Source organism: Crocodylus siamensis, chromosome 10 (genome assembly GCF_052110815.1).
Source record: "Crocodylus siamensis isolate JL-2025a chromosome 10, ASM5211081v1, whole genome shotgun sequence".
Lineage (NCBI taxonomy): Eukaryota > Metazoa > Chordata > Crocodylia > Crocodylidae > Crocodylus > Crocodylus siamensis.
Genome location: NC_143404.1, coordinates 37153673 through 37170142, shown reverse-complemented (window position 1 = coordinate 37170142; position 16470 = coordinate 37153673). Strand labels below are relative to the sequence as shown.

Below are 16470 nucleotides of genomic sequence, written 5' to 3'. Positions count from 1 at the left end.
TATATCATTTCAATAGCATCTTCAATGGGGATTATAATCTGAATTGAAGTGGAAATGTCCGAGGCAATGAAGCTGTCAGCAGTCTAAGATTAAGGAATTAAAACAGCAGCAAAGCATTATAGGATTTATTCTACATGTATTAGAAAAAAAAGATGACTAAATACATTACAGCCCTTCCTTAGGTCTGAAATTTCATAAAGGTACAGAGAAGGGCAAGAACAACGATCCCATCAATATAAAAGGAGACAGCACTATAAAAAAAATCAGCTGCAGGAGATGTAAATCCTCCTAACCAGTAAAGCACATGAGTCACAGAGGATTTGACTAAAGTAAATAAAAGGGAGCAATGAAAAGGATTTAGGGAACCAGCAAAGCTGAAGTGACTCAGAAAGCAGTTCCGCCAGTCAGACACAAGATGGGAAAGAGAAAGCCCCTAAACAAGCTTAGATTAATGTAGGGGTGAATATAAGTGGTCATTGAAAAACTACAGGTCACTTATACCTTAGGCAAGAAATGCCAGCCTGGGATTCCCTATAAAATACATACACCAGACTTCCAAATATGCCCCTTCCCCAAAGTTACATATGCCACAAGAGCTTTTACCTACTAAATTCAACAGAACCCCAGCTCTCACTTAAAAACCCTACAAAACTCAGTTTTCAACATTTTTTTGTTTTTGGCAAATAACATGCAATATTTGGGGGTTTTTTCCCTTAGGTAAATCCTTAGGTAAATTTACCTAGGTAAATCCCAGAGAGGTATTTCTTACCCACGCTAACGAAACTGTGGTTATGTTAATGAATTTAAGAAAAATCTACAAAAGTAGGAGAATTCATTACAGATAAAATATAAAAGAAAGTTTCAGTATGTTCAAAGTCCAAACAACCTCAAGCTCCACTTAAAACAAGAAATCAAAATGTCAGCTTACACATACCAGAGTAAACACTCATTCAAGTGCAACTCCTTTGGTTGCATGGTTAAAAAAAGAAAGTTAGAATTACCACCTACAGCTCAAGGAAACAAAAATTATACCCATTTTACAGATAGAATGATTCCTGAATGACACTGTCTGTACAGGGTTTTATTAATTTATTAACACAAAAAAGTATCCAGCAGAATATTTCCCGCACGCACAAGGCCAAAGAACACCAAGTGACAAGCAGCCAGAACTAGTACAAAGAATGAGATGGCCAAAGGCCATAGGGTTTCCAGAAGAAACATTCAGCTTGCAGACTCTATACAATAGATTAAAAGAATCAAAGCCAAATACCATGACAACTCTGTAGAATTTACTACAGTGTGACAGGGTTTTTTTTGGAGAAAAGACTAATTTAAAGGTCTCTTTATTTAAAATTTACAAGTTTGCCAGTCAGGCTCTGCAGGCAGTGGGGCACTAACGAAAGGCGCACAACTTGTTCTGTAGCGCAGGTTCAGCGTAGAATCATTTCTCAGCTGCTCCAGCCAGCTTCTACTGGGATAATTACATACAAGTTCTGTCAAGTCTTTAAAGAAATTTCCACAGTCCCCTAGGTATAAACAAATCTGTATCAAGAAAGAGGGAAGTCCAAGGCTCATCAGTGATTTTTCTTGGTTGAGCCAAAGCCAGAGAAACCCATCACAGCTGCCATCTCATCATCCTCTTCAAATGTCAAGTCTTCCTCAGCCCTCCTCTTCTTTTCTCGCTGTTTTTCCTTCTTGTATGCTTTGGCTTTTTCCTCCTGCAGTATAAGGAAAGAAACAGAATGATTCTAATTCCTTATACAATTGGACCCTTGAGAGAGGAAGATGGGACACTTACGATTTAATCTAATTCCCTTCACTAGAAAAAGGGAACAGGCTTCTCAAAAGCATACAACAGATGGGAGTAAAAACAGTGGACATGGAAGGAATGTGGTGTACCAGAAGAAAAGATCACATGTTGGAGACCCCCAACAAGAGAAGCTACCTGTATAGTGACCTGTGACCTGACTGTAGAGTCATGCAATTATCAGCATCTGCCAACATACAAATGCTAAAAACCATGTCAAAAAACAAAACAAACAAACATAAGGGCACGAGGAGAGTTGTTTTTAAAGGAAGAGACATTTATCTTTTATTGATGCCCTGTTCTAACAGTGGTGAGGAATGATGGCTACAGACAATGTCACTCTGTTGGCTTTTGGTGCAGCAGAGTGACAGCTGCTCAGTGGAACATAAGCTGAGTTCTGAGTGGCTTTGGGGGGTTTTGGCATCAAAGTGTTTTCACTGCTCTAATCAAAGTGTTTCATTCTACAAGGATCACAGGCCTTGGAATGACGCCAGACTTGTACTGGGGGATTCAGAAGTGTGACTCCAGCTCCCAACTCAGCAACAGTTCCTGCTGTTGCCATCACTACCCACCACTTCCATGCCTTACAGCTCTGTGCAGTCGTTTATTCCAAGACAGCCCTACCGAAAAGTATGCTATACCAAAGGCTGCTGCTTATTTGTGTGTAATATATTAGATTTACAACAGTTTTTAAATCTGAAGCAGTGGCTCGCACTACTAGCGACTCTGCGTTTGTTTTTTCTCCCCTAAATATATTAATACAAATTACTTGCATTCTAGCAGCAACAAAACCTATAGTTGGTCAGCTTTATAGCAACTCAGCCAAAGTCATGAAAGGGCAACTGTCAGCCACATCTTGGGACTCTGTTCCCCTGTGGATAATTCCTACTATCAAATGAAACTCAGTCTAGGTGCCCAAGGTGACAGGGCAGCCTCAAACAGCACCAATTTAGTGATTTTATTTATTTGTAACAGCTACCGATATAGAAATAAAGGATTAAAAAGGGACCAGAGCTTATACACAATGCTCTTCAGCTATCAGTAGAGCTTTGCTAGTTATTTTTAAATGGAATCTGAGGCAAATATTCACTACAGGGATTTGGTTCTACAGTTTAAATACAAGCCTATATAAATACAGTGCTTGGCACACCTGTCACTATAAGAGAAAAAAGGCTGCTTGGGGAGCAGCCTCCCACCCCAACTGGGGAGTCATCTGACCAGAAGGGGCCAGGCTTGAGACAGATAAACTCAGGGCCTAAGCTGGTCAGACAGTCTAGCCCCAGAGGCCAGAGAGTGAAGCTGCTGGAAACAGGGCTGGCTCCTAGCACAACAGCGGGGCTTGGGTAAGCTGCACAGAGGTCTTGGAATAGACAGGCCTGAGAACAGAGGCAGGTGAACCCACAGCCTGGACAGGCAGGCCTTGGAATACATATAAACCTGAGAACAGGGGTGAGTGAGCGCACAGCCTCGACAGGGTGGCAGAGAACAGACAGCTAGGGTGCCCGAAGCCCAGCAAAGGAAAGGGCCCAGAGGAGGAGGGGCTGGGGCCCAGAGGTCTGGAGCCCAGGAGTGGCAAATATTAGCAGGACCAAGGGAACCTAAAAGTCTCAACTGCCCTAGGAGCTGGGCTAAGGTCTAGCGAGACCGAAGGTAAGGGATCACAGCTAGAGACCAAGTGTGCCAAGGAGCCTGGAGCCCAGGAGGGGCAGTTGTCAGTAGGGCCTGGGAGCCCAAAGGTCTCACTGACCTAGGAGTTGGGCCAGGGTCTAGTGAAAATCGGGGACCACTGCCAGAGACTGCTGGGGCCAAGCAGCTCAGAGATCCCAACTAGCTTAGGGGTGCAGCCAGATTCTAAGGAGACCAAAGGTCAGGGACCACAGCCAGAGACCATGGGGGGCAAGGAGACTATAGCCCATAAGAGCCCAGGAGGGAGACATTACAGCCGTGCAAAACAGTGCCATTTCATTTTGACTTCTGTTTTGCCATTTCAACAGGACAGTGTTTTGAGTTTCATTTAGTTCTGAAAGCACTGTTCTGCTCTATTTCGTTTCATTGAAACTGTTTTGCTGTTTTACCCATAAGATATAATAGGGAAGCACGAAACTGCCTATAACGGTGTCATTTTGTGGCAGATTTGGATGAAAACAGCATGCACGGTAGCCCCTGCTGAGGCCACAATGCTTGCCAAGTTTCAAGGAGATAGGTGCAGGGGTTTCTGGGAAACTGCACCTCAGGCTGCTGACAAGCAAAACTCATGGGGAGGGTGGTGCCCTCACTGGCAATGGGGCCTCTACATAATACGGTAGTGTGCCCCAGCGAGGTCTCCTCCCCTACAGCCCCAGTACAGTCCACCATTTCAAATAACAACAGATAATAATAACTTAGTGAGCAGCACAGTAGCACCAGCAGAATCTCAGGGAGCCAAACTGTGACAGAGCCCTCCTTTCGGCTCCTGCGGGGGCTTCTTTTCCAGCAGTTGCCAGAGAACTCTCCCTGCCAGCCCCAGCCCTGGGGCTTAGATGTGCCCAGGGTCCTGCATCCTTCCAGTCAGGTGCTAGGGGTGTTGGTCTAAGGACATGGCACTGGCAGACAAGGTTCTTTGGGTCAATCTAATCTGGTACCCTTTAGCAGACCAACTGAATAGTTATAGAAATATATCTTAGCAAGGTTTCAGGTTGAAAATCCCCTTGTCAGGCTTAGGAAGCACCTGCAGTTAGTGGATGAAAGGAATAGTAAAGAAGCCAGAGGCTGGCATGCAATGCAGGCAAGAAAGCCAGTCAGTGAAAATTGAAATGGAGGCATTAGTGGGTGAGGGACAGGCTGGGGTTGGAGGGGGGGAGGGGTGACGCAGCAGTGCAGGAAAAAGTGCAGAGGAACCTGGGGAGTCGAATGTCTAGCAGGTTGTAGCATGTCAGAATTCCAGTGTCTATATAGAGTCCACCAGTTTCAATGCCACAGTCACCTAGCTTTTTAATGAGAATGGAGTAGGAGACAGTGTCAAAGGCCTTCCTGAAGTCCAGAAAGACTACATCCACCGCAACACCTGCGTCCAGTGATTTTGTGACCTGGTCGTAGAAGGCAATCACGTTGGTCTGAAAGGACCTGCTCTAATGAACCCATGCTGGTTGCCCCTGAGCGTCATCCCGCCTGCTGGTCCTTCCCAGATGTGCTCCTGGATAATTTTCTCAAAGATCTTCCTCAGGATCGAAGTAAGACTAACGGGCCTATACTTTCCCAGGTCCTTCCTCCTCCCTTTTTTGAAAATGGGGACCACATTGGCCTTTTTCCAGTCATCTGGCACCTGGCCAGGGCACCATGAGTGCTCGTAAAGCTGTACCAGGGGCCCCTCGATAATCTCTGCCAATTCCCTCAGAACCCTATGATGGAGAGCTTCTGGACCTCCTGATTCGAACATGTCCAGCCCCTCTGGAAGTTCCCTACCTCAGACTTCCCTGACCCTAGGCCTGGCAGAGTCTCTCCTGAGTCTGTCCCGAATCTCAGTGGGGGAGTCCCAGTCCCTGCACAAAAAAATGAAGGCAAAGAAATTGCTTAAAAGGTCTGCCTTTTCCTCTGGTGCGTATCCTGCAGAGGCCCCACGTTACCTGGTGCCTTCTTCATACTCCCTATGTATTTAAAAAAGGACTTTTTGTTGTCCTTGATCTTTGATGCTAGCCCTAGTTTTGTATCTGCCTTAGCTTTCCAATCAGCTCCCCTACAGACCCAAGCAATGGAGGTATACTCCCCTCGGTGATAGCCCCTCCCTTTCACTGGGTGTACACCTCCTTTTTGGCTTTCAGCTCTGCTTGTGCTTTGGTGGAAGTAGCCTGCCACCTTCCTGCATTTGGAAATGAGCTTGCTGGTGGTGCTGGCACCATCACCAGCAGCCCTGTCCCGCTCCAAGGCGCCCATGACTACAAGGTGGAACTTGTGTGCCACACAGTGCATGCCAACAAAGCTGGAATAACAGACCACCTTAACCATATTGGATCCACTATCAGTGGCCATGAACCCGCGGGTGAGCTCGCCCTGCCCAACGAGCCACTCCTACATCAAGTGGTTCATGGCCCCCATGATCTCTGCTGCTCTGTGGGACTCATCCATCACATCAGCTTAAAGGAGAGCCTGCTGAAGGCCTGACTGGTCATACCAGTGCCCTGTGAGGGAGAGATAGGCATGATCTCCACCCCAGCTGCTCCAGATACCTGAGATGAAGTGTAAGGCCACCTGTGAACCTGCCTTGCACAGCTCCTCCCTCAAGTACTCCCTGCATGACTCATACAGGGAGGGCACCACCATCCTGCTGGGAGCCTCTCCTTGCTGCCTGTATACTAGTGGAAGCCTCATGCCTGCTTGCTGTAGCAAAGAGGCTGTCTCTCAGTTTTGGGGGGGAGGGGAGGGGGGAAGAGACATAGACTTACACCTCTCCCTCTACCTACTCTTCTGCCCCTCCCTGAAGGCTTGCCAGATGCCTTTTCAGCATGCTTTATGGTGCGTTTCATAGTGTCTTGTCTTTATAAAAATATATAAATGTACATGTGTATCTTCCTATGTAAAGTCTATAGTATAATATGCAATATAATAAATAAAATAAAAAATATATAAATGTATACGTGTCTTCCTATAAAAGTTCTATACTATAATATGCAATATAAACATGAAATTGAAAAGACTCAATCAATGAATACAATAATAAAAGGGTTTAGAAAGAAAGCAAAAGGCATTGCGGAATCCCACTTGCTAGGCTAGCAAGTAGGAAATCAATGGCAGGAGTAGCCTTTGTTGTCCAATGCTCCCGAGCTTCTGGAAGATAGCTCAGTAACTGAGCTGAAAGCAGAAAGGAGGCAAGTTCAAACAATGCTGCCTTTTATGCTGTTTTTTCATCTCTCCCCCAGAGCACTGGGATTGTAAGGGACCTCAGGGAAGGATCACAGTCACTGACCAGCTACACAGTCAATGTCAGAGCAGTCCTTCCCCACTCTTCCCCCTCCCTCTCTTTACTTTCTGTTTCCCTGCAGACAAGCCCAGCTTCAGCTTCGAAACGTGAAACATTTCAACTGCCCTCGTTTCATTTCAAGACCGTTTCGAAGCCCTTCGTTTCACTTCAATTTAGCTGTTTTGAGCTGGAAATGAGTCGAAACAGCATCAAAATGAAACAGCCGGCAAACTTCACACAGCCCTAGGGCACAGGACATCAGGAAAGACTATCATCTGCAAGGCATGGGAGTGGGTATCAGAGAGGACAGAGGCCACATAATTGGCCCTTAAGCCAATGACCATAGACACCTGTGGTCATGAGTGAGACCTGGCTTGGGAAGCCCTGGGGCAGCCTCCTTTTACTTAAAAGTTAGTTACACCGAGGCAGGCAAGTGAAGGGGAGATTGCCCAAGAAGAGTCGCAAGAGCTGAGCAGCCACCACAGGGCACTGCAACCACACGTGGGAGAAACACTTGTTACAAAGCCTGAGAGGAAAAAATGTCATGGGGTATTTGATTTTTTTCCCTAGAGCTTGTGTACACACACATTGTGCTCCAGTTGAAGTTTCCTAAGGCACACATGGGGGTAGCACAGCTGCAATAAACTATGTGGGAAAAGTTCCCATCCCACATCAGCACCACAGGCCACACCAGTGTTGAGGCAGCCATTAAAAGAAAACAAACAGCGCCAGTTTTAATCATCAGTTTGAATTCTGGGATCAGATGCATTTTATGAAAGTCAAATATGCTGAAGGCAGGGCAAGGTGGCACCTTAGAGACCAACCCATTTGGAGAGGCATAAGCTTTTCATCTACTTGTTCAAATTCTATCAAATATACTGAAGGTTGCATTTTCTAGTCCCTCTCACTGTCTGGTACCCTGAAAACCATTACTGTGTTTGAAAATAACTGCTATAACAATTCAGATGAAGGATAAGGATTTCTGAGAAAAAGTTAGAATAAGAGGAGTAATTTTGTTAGCTCCAGAGCGATGCAGGTGTATTAAGAGTATTTGTTATAAAATATCCCTTTACCCTAGGGCACCTTATTTATCTGAGGTGGCTAATGGCTGCTTTCTTTAAGGAATCTGTCATTTCTTTCAGGTTATGCAGAGCAGGCGGCATGTGCCCAACACCTTACCTCCTCTCTAAGCTCCTTCATCCTCTCCTCAAAGTCATAATCCTTCTGTTTCTCCTCCATCTTCTTCTTGTTCACTTCAAAGCGTTTTTTCACTTGATCCAGTGTGGAGCGCTCCACCCTCATAGACATGCCCAGATTCCTTTGATCTGTAGAAGATGGAAATGGACAGCAGCCATGTTAGTTGCAGATTAGTTACAACTAGACAGTTACATACAGCCTACCCAGTGAGCCCAAAATGGAAGTCATTTTTCCATGTCAGTTTCTTCTCTTCCAATTCCAAGACCACCCTGGGCACATCCACTTACACAGTGTCTTCCAGTGCCACCACAGGACCCAATTTACTATTGCCCTCAAGTCTTAGGGAGTCATTTGCAACAATGTAAAGTAAAATGCATCACTGTTTTAACAGCACTTTCTCCCAGTGGAAAGTAGAAGAAAATGACTACTTAAGGGGCAATGCAATAGTGAACCTAACTCACAATGTATGAAACTTTGGCAAAGAATGAGTGCCACATTAATGAGATGTTTTTCCTCAGTTGATATGCTGGTGGAATTCTGTGCCATTATACACAGATGTACCGGTGTACAAATCACTGTAAAGAAAGAAGGATAGGACTCTGCTGTGTTTCAGTTCTGTCATGGTAAGCGGCCATGTGCTAGCTCTTAACTTATAGTAGCTCAATCTTCATTCACTGAGATCTACACTAATGCAGGCTAGCTTTCATGGGACAGGAGGGAAAGATGTCCAACTCTCAGCTACCATGCTATTTGCTGTAATAGCAGGCAAAATATTTACAGACAAGTATGGTTTTTTAAGAGGATCCTATTTCTTTAAGATTCTGCCAGAATTAGCCCTCCTTCTATTCCAGTTGTGACACTTTGGAGTTGTTCTGAATAGAAAACCTACTCAGGGGCAGGGGGTCAGACTCGATCTGCTGAGGTCCCTTCTGACCCTAATATCTATGAATCCCATATGCTGAAGGGATGTAAAATGCACATGCAAGTCTGAGAATTAAGTTCTACCACACAGCAGCACTTTTTAATAAGGATAGGACAAATAAGTGAGAAGAGTGGCATTCTGTAAACAAGATTTCTAGCCACAGGTAAAATCGAGGCACCAAGATTAAAAAGATATTTCTGCCATGAAACACCAAAGTAAATAAGTGGTTCAGAGCCTACACGGAGCCATTTCCAAGTTTTCTATTAAGTGGAATCTGTTGCCAGTGAATTTCCACATAGCACTCTTTTCAAGCACATTTGCCTGGTGGGTCAGATGACACTCTCAGCTTTCTGCATGCATACTGCCAGATAATCCACTGCCTGTCTGGGATGTGCTCTGGAAGGACAGCAGGACTGCCTCATTTTCTCTCTCTCAACTTTCCCCAACGTGAAGGAATTTGGGATGTTTATACAATACTGAAGAACCTATCATGGTCTATAAAACAGAATTAGAGATCTCTAAATTCAGAGATTTTCAGTGAGCCATCCAATATAGAACTGGAGTGCCTAGTTAGGAAGAAAAGTTTCCAGAAGAAAATTGCATGGAGGAATCCCACCCAGAATCTGTACTCAGCTGCTTTTAGTCTCAGACTATCCCAAGAGGAGTCTAAGGAAGAGAGAGGATGGAGGTTTAGTAGGAATCTGGTACATTTCAAATCACACATTACAGACAAATTAACAAGCAACATCATGGGGAAGGAGAGTTGAACAGGCCTCAGTTTAGATAAAGTCCTGTTCAAATCATGCAGATCTGGACTGAAACTAAAAGGATGGCATTCACAATCTTACACATGAAGTTTAGAATGTACACAGCTCCCATTATCCACACCATTAGGAAAGATCAAATTGGTATTCAGCTGCCCCCCAACTGCTTAACTCTCTCTAAATTCAGTAAGAAACAGAAAAACCAGTTCCCTTCCTGAAGTCTAGATTCTACAATGTCAGAGTTCAATAAGGCTCCAGTACCAATCTCTCTCTATTTATAGTCTCAGAAACTCAAATTCAGACCACTTCTCAGGCAACTGGCTAATGGCAGTTTTAGCTGCCATCACAGAATTTTCCATAGCTTCCTGTTATTTCATATCAGTAATACTCCAAGGAAACACACTTTGGAGTTTTTTTCACAGAAATGTGAAAACACATCTGAAATAGAAGGCATTAAATCAATCTTCTAAAGGAAGAAATACTTGACAAGAAGCAAAAAAACCTTATTCATAATAGGTTTGATTAGTTTTACAACAGAGAGAAGACAAATACCTTCACTGTGGTTTCAAGGATTAAAGAGAAAAATATGGGGAACAGAAGCCTTTATTCTAGAAAGCAAGCAACTATTTCCATAGCATACATCTTTAAAATGGATGGATATTTTTCTTCTTTTGAGAAGGACTGCTAGAGAAAAAAAAATGAAATATGAAAAATGGCCCTTTTCAATCATGTCTACCACCCATCAGCCAGACATTAAAGAAAAAAAGAAACATCAAAGTCTATGCACCAAAAAAGGAAAGACACGAGGAGAGGAAATGACGCCACAAAATCTACAAAAATATGAAGACTTTCAAATAGCAAACAGTCTATGACAAGGGTTTTCAACCTTTTTTAAAACATGTGTACCCCAACAGCCACATTTTTAGTAAGTGTACCCTGGAGTGGGGTGGCAAGTGGCCAGACGCAGAAGGGGGCGAGCGGCGTCAGGGCAGCCTTGCTCTCGCACCACCCTGGCTCTGTTCCTGTGAGACCGTGATGCAGGGTGGCAGCTCTCCATCCCTGCCCACCCATGCATACTCCCTGGGACCTTTCAAAGTACCCCCGGGGTACACATACCCCTGGCTGACAACCCCTGGTCTATGAAACAGGCTTAAAAGGGCTCATAATGCAACTTCTTTTCATTGAAATTGTGTACAAGACATATTGGAGCTAAGGCATAGGAGAGAATGGGAAGGAGAGGAGAAAAACAGCTGTTACTTGGATTTTTGGAACAAGGAAGAGGAAATCCATTTATATGCTTCTACTCAGAGTTCCAGGAGTCCCCTGTGGTTCAGTGGTAGAATCCTCATCTACCACAATGGTCCAGTTCCCAGACACTTATACAACTACAGCCCTGGAGGCACCAAACATCTGGGTTCAGTCTGGTCTTTGGATTCCGTCTCAGTGGCCAAAAAGGAAGGATGGAAGATCTCAGCAGCCTCCTCTCCTCCAAAAATTCCCGCCCAGGCATATGTATCAAAAGTCTGAGTGGCCCCCATACATACACCATGATCCAGGTTGCCACTCAGTTTCATCATCACAACACCTTTGCATTCCACCAATGCGGAGGGATTTAGCTTCCTTGTCTAGGAAATCCAGTTCTGATGTAAGAAATGTTCTGAGTAGGGGTAACCAGATAGAGATTTTTGGGGCTGATGCCAATATTTAAGGAGGCATATTGGCAGATAACGATCCGATTTCTTATACAGCTGCCTCTAGCTGGTAGGTCCGGTGTGGTGGAAGGGGAAGAGGAAGGGGAGGGGTATGGGGGGGGCGTAGATCAATGCCCGCTGCGGTGAGGGAGGGGGCAGGGGCAGGTGCTGCCCAGGCAGAGTAGGGGGGGCCTGCTGCTTGCACCCCGGGAGGGCACACGCAGGGCAGGCTGCAGCTGAAGCTGTGCGGGACTCTTCTCAGCAGGGGCTGGGCTCAGAGCGGGCGCTGGCAGCACTGGGAGGATGCTGAATCCACACCAAATTTCACCGCAAGTCAGCTCCCAGTTTAGGGTGGATACAGCATCCTCTCAGCGCTGCCAGTGCCCACTCTGAGCCCAGCCTCTGTGGAGAAGAGCCCCATGCAGCCCCAGCTGCTGATCCAGCTCAACACTCTACCTCTACCCACATGCCAGGAAGAGCCAGGGCAGCACCAGGAGGCTGGCAATGGCAGTGCTGGGAGCTGAGCTGCAGCGCAATTTAGGGCGCATGCCACATCCTCCCAGCACCGCTGGTACCCACTCCAAGCCCAGCCACCACCAAGAAGAGCCCTGTGCAGCCCTGGCTGCAGCCCACCCAGTGCTGCCCTGGGCTGGGCAGCGCCTGCCCCTGCGCCCTCCCTCACCACGAGGGCCATTGATCTGCCCTCGTGGTGAGGGAGGCTCCATGCAGCACTGAGGCTCCATGCAGCACGAGCATTTATCAGCCAAATTATCAGCCTCATTGGGCCGATATCTAATACAGCAAATTTCCTTTATATCAGTACCAATGTGTTGGTGCACCTCTAGTTCTGAGATTTTTCTTTGGGGCTATAACAAGATCCAGAGCCTTGGCTGTTTGGACTACAATCTCAAGGAAAGGCTTGAAAGCTTTTGCAGCAACACTGAATATGGCGCCTTGCTTGAAGGAATTCATTTTCTTCCTATATTCATCCTTCTTAGGAAGGGAATTTGAAGAAAAGGATTTAGACACAGAACCACTCATTAAAGGACCTTCTCTCTAAACTACTCAAAGGAAGCCAGGAACAGTGAGGACAGAAGGGATCCAGACACACGTGTGTCCCGCACGCATGTGTGCCCCCTTATCCAACCTGAGGTGGACACAGCAGCAGTGGAGCCAGCAGCAGGGGCAGCATCAGCTGATCCCCCTAAGGTAAGTGGGCAGAGGGACCGGACACAGCTGAGCCGGATCTGGAGGGGAAGCCCCCCACCCCCCGGGATCCCTCTTAGCTGAGCCAGTAGGGAGCCGTGCCATGCCACATGAACAGAGCACACCGGCATTTGCGCCAGTGGGCGAGCAGGAAGGGCCAGGAGGGAGACTCCTGCTTGGGCAGAATGAAGACACTGCACTAAGCTATAAACAGACAACAACTCCTATGATGGTATTGATGCAGAGTGCTGCCAGGGCCCCTGCCTGGGCGGCACAGCCTACCTGGGGCTTATCTGAGGCCTCCACCCAGACAGAGCCCATGGGGGAGCTGGCGTCCCCCCACCCCCTGGCCTGTGGGGGTTGCCTGGCAAGGCCCAGGGGGGCAGGGATTGGGAACCCCCACACCTGTCCTGCAGGTGCCCACCTTAAGGCCCTGGAGGCACAGGTGAGGGAGCTCCAGGAGGAGCTTAGCAGGCCGAGGGGAATCAGGGAGGCACAGAATGAAAATGATGGCTATTTCCTTTCCCTACAGGGCCACACACCCAAGGAAGAAGCACCTCGAGAGATGCCCTCCACTGCAGAGTGGCAGACGGTCACCTCCAGAACCAGGGCTGCTCGCAACACGGCAGTACCAGTTCCTCCAGTCCGGCTGGAGAACAGGTACGAGGACCTGGCAACACTGGAGGAGAAGGAAGGAGAGGAGGCAACTCCACACTCTCCATGCTCCGAACAGGCTAATGGAGCTAAGCAGTCCTGGAGGAGAAAGCGTCAAGTGATCATCATAGGCGACTTCATCCTAAGAGGTACAGAAGACCCCATCTGTCGCCAGGACCCCTTGACATGTGAGGTCTACTGCCTACCCAGAACAAAGATTCAGGACGTGATGGGGATGATCCAGGCCATGATCTAGCCCACCAATTACTACCCCATGGTCCTAATCCATGTGGGTACTAATGATGTGGCCAGGAGAAGCCCTGATCACCTGATGGCGGACTACCACACTCTGGGGGGCGTGCTGAAGGAGATAGGTGTACAGGTGGTATTCTGTTCTGTCCTACCACTGAGCAGACGTGGAAGACAGCATGAGCCGTGCATCGCAGAGACCAACTGGTGGCTTCGGGAATGGTGTCTTAAGGCGGACTTTGGCTTCCTTGACAACGACCCGCACATCACGATGAGAGACAGGCTCGGATGGGATGGGCTCCACCTTTCCCCTAAAGGGAAGCGTGTGTTCTCTTCTAGGTTGGTGGATCTCCTCCGGCGGGCTTTAAACTAGGCTCGCTTGGGGAAGGGGAAGAAGACGGAGGAGGAAGCCTTGGACTGCTAAACCAAGCAGCACTCACAAGTAGAGCCCAGCCTAGACCAACGAGTGGAACATATACACAGGTAAGCAACAGTGGCCAGGTCAATGCTGTGATTAGGGGGCCAGTGCACACATCCACAGGAGGCCTCAAATGCCTCTACACAAATGCTTGTAGTATGGGAAACAAGCAGGAGGACCTTACCCTCCTGCTAGCTGACACTAACCCAGACATAGTGGGGCTCACTGAAACGTGGTGGGACCCAATGCATGACTGGGCGGTGAATATCAAGGGATATAGGCTGTACAGGAGGGACAGGACAGGACAGGGAAGAAAGGCAGGGGTGTGGCGCTCTATATTAAGGAGGAATACACATCCTCATCAAGTAGCACAGAATCAGAGGAGGGCCACACTGAAGTGCTCTGGGTTAGAATACAAGGCAGTCGAGGGGAAAGAGACTTAACGGTGGGGGTCTACTACAGACCACCCAACCAAAGGGAAGAGCTAGACAGGAATTCTTAAGTCAGCTCACAGAGGTAGTTGGGTCAAAGGACATGGTCATCATGGGTGACCTGAACTTCCCAGGCATCTCCTGGGAAGAGCAGTCAGCCAGGTCTGACTGCTCACATAGGTTCCTAGCCAAAATGCAGGACCTCCATCTAACCCAGAAGGTGCACAGCCCCACCAGGGGAGATGCCTTGTTGGACAGGTGACAACCTGGTGAGGAGGCTGTGGGTGCTTGACCACCTGGACGACAGCAATCATCGTCTGCTGGAATTCACCATCCAGCACAAGGTGGCAAAGGCCCGCAGCAAGGCAGCAGCCCTAGATTTCAGGAGGGCAAACTTCCATGAGCTGAGGAGAATAGTCGGGGAAGCACTGAAGACCCGGAGGGGAGGAGAGCCAGGTGTCCAAGAAGAGCGGTTGCTCCTTAAGGAGACGATCCTCCAAGCCCAAAGGGTGGTAATCCCAACACAGATCAAAGGGAACAGGAGGGTGCAAAAGCCTCCATGGCTCACCAAAAGCATCCGGGAATGTCTCCTAGCTAAAAGGGAGGCATACACTCAATGGAAGGGGGGGCCATCACCAGGAAGGACTATACTGCGGTTGCTTGGGGATGCAGAGGGGCAGTCAGGAAGGCCAAGGCGGAGATGGAACTGGGACGACCTACCCAGATCAAGGACAACAAGAAGTCCTTTTTTAGGGGGCAAAAAGAAGGTACCAGGTAACATGGGGCCTCTGCAAGACATGCTAGGAAATTTGGTCGTCACACCAGACAACAAAGCTAACCTATTTAATGACTTCTTTGCCTCCATTTTCCTGAGCAGGGATCAGAACAGTCACCCTCTGGGCCCCCCTCAGGCCCCAGGGGAGGCACACCCAGGCCAAGGGTCAGTGAGGATCTAGTCAGGGAACATCTGGAGGGACTGGATGTATTTAAATCAGTTGGTCCAGATGATCTCCACCCCTGAGTGCTGAGGGAATTAGCTGAGGTCATTGTGGAACCCCTGGCAGGGCTTTACGAGCATGCGTGGTGCTCTGGTGTGGTGCCAGAGGACTGGAAGAGAGCCAACGTGGTTCCCATCTTCAAAAAAGGAAGGAAGGAGGACCTGGGAAACTATAGGCCAGTTAGTCTTACCTCGATCCTGGGTAAGCTTTTTGAGAGAATTATTTTTGCACATGTCCACGAGTGGCCAGCAGGGGAGGTTATGCTTAGGGGCAACCAACACAGGTTCGTTAGAGGCAGGTCCTGTCAGACCAACCTGGTGGCCTTCTACGACCAGGGCACAAAATCCTTAGATGCAGAGGTAGCAGTGGACATAGTCTTTCTGGACTTTCAGAAGACCTTCAACACTGTCTCTCACCCCGTTCTCATTAAAAAACTGGGGGACTGTGGTGTCGACTTCTACACAGTCAAATGCATCACCAACTGGCTGGAGGGCCGAACGCAGAGAGTGGTGGTGGATGGGTCATGTTTGACTTGGAGGGAAGTGGGCAGTGGGGTTCCGCAGGGCTCGGTCCTCCACTGTTCAACATCTTCATCAGCGACTTCAATAATGGAGTAAAAAGCACCCTGTTCAAATTTGCTGATGACACTAAGATGTGGGGGGAAGTGGGCATGCTGAAAGGGAGGAATAGGATACATTCGGTCCTAGACAGGTTACAGGAGTGGGCGGACGAGAATAGGATGGGTTTCAACACCAACAAGTGCAAGATATTGCACGTGGAGAGCAAGAACCAGCTGGGGAACACCCTTTTTGTCAGTGCAGAGGCAGAAAAGGATCTTGGAGTCATCATTGATGCCAATATGAACATGGGCCAGCAGTGTGGGGATGCAGTCAGGAAGGCCAACTGCACACTGTCATGCATCCACAGATGCATCTCAAGCAGGTCCAAGGAGGTGATACTCCCCCTCTATGCGGCACTGGTCAGGCCGCAGCTGGAGTATTGCGTCCAGTTCTGGACGCCGCACTTCAAGAGAGATGTGGACAACACGGAGAGGGTCCAGAGGAGGGCCACTTGCATGATCAGGGGGCAGAAGGACAGGCCCTACGAGGAAAGGCTATGGGACCTGTGCCTGTTCAGCCTCCACAAGAGAAGGGGGGATCTAGTGGCCTGTTGCTAACTAGTCAGAGGGGACCAGCAGGC

At 47.9% G+C, this 16470-nt stretch overlaps 1 protein-coding gene across 1 annotated transcript in view; it reads right to left on the bottom strand.

Annotated features, from left to right (window-relative positions):
- Nucleotides 1-1060: 1060 nt before the first annotated feature.
- ZMAT2 (zinc finger matrin-type 2) overlaps nucleotides 1061-16470 on the bottom strand; it is a 30379-nt gene continuing 14969 nt past the window's right edge. Inside the window, exons 5-6 of the mRNA XM_090065234.1 lie at nucleotides 7920-8065; nucleotides 1061-1718 (exon numbers count right to left, since the gene is read on the bottom strand). Coding sequence (XP_089921360.1) covers nucleotides 1575-1718; nucleotides 7920-8065 — 290 coding nt within the window. The 3' untranslated portion in view covers nucleotides 1061-1574. The remainder of the gene's footprint in view (nucleotides 1719-7919; nucleotides 8066-16470) is intronic.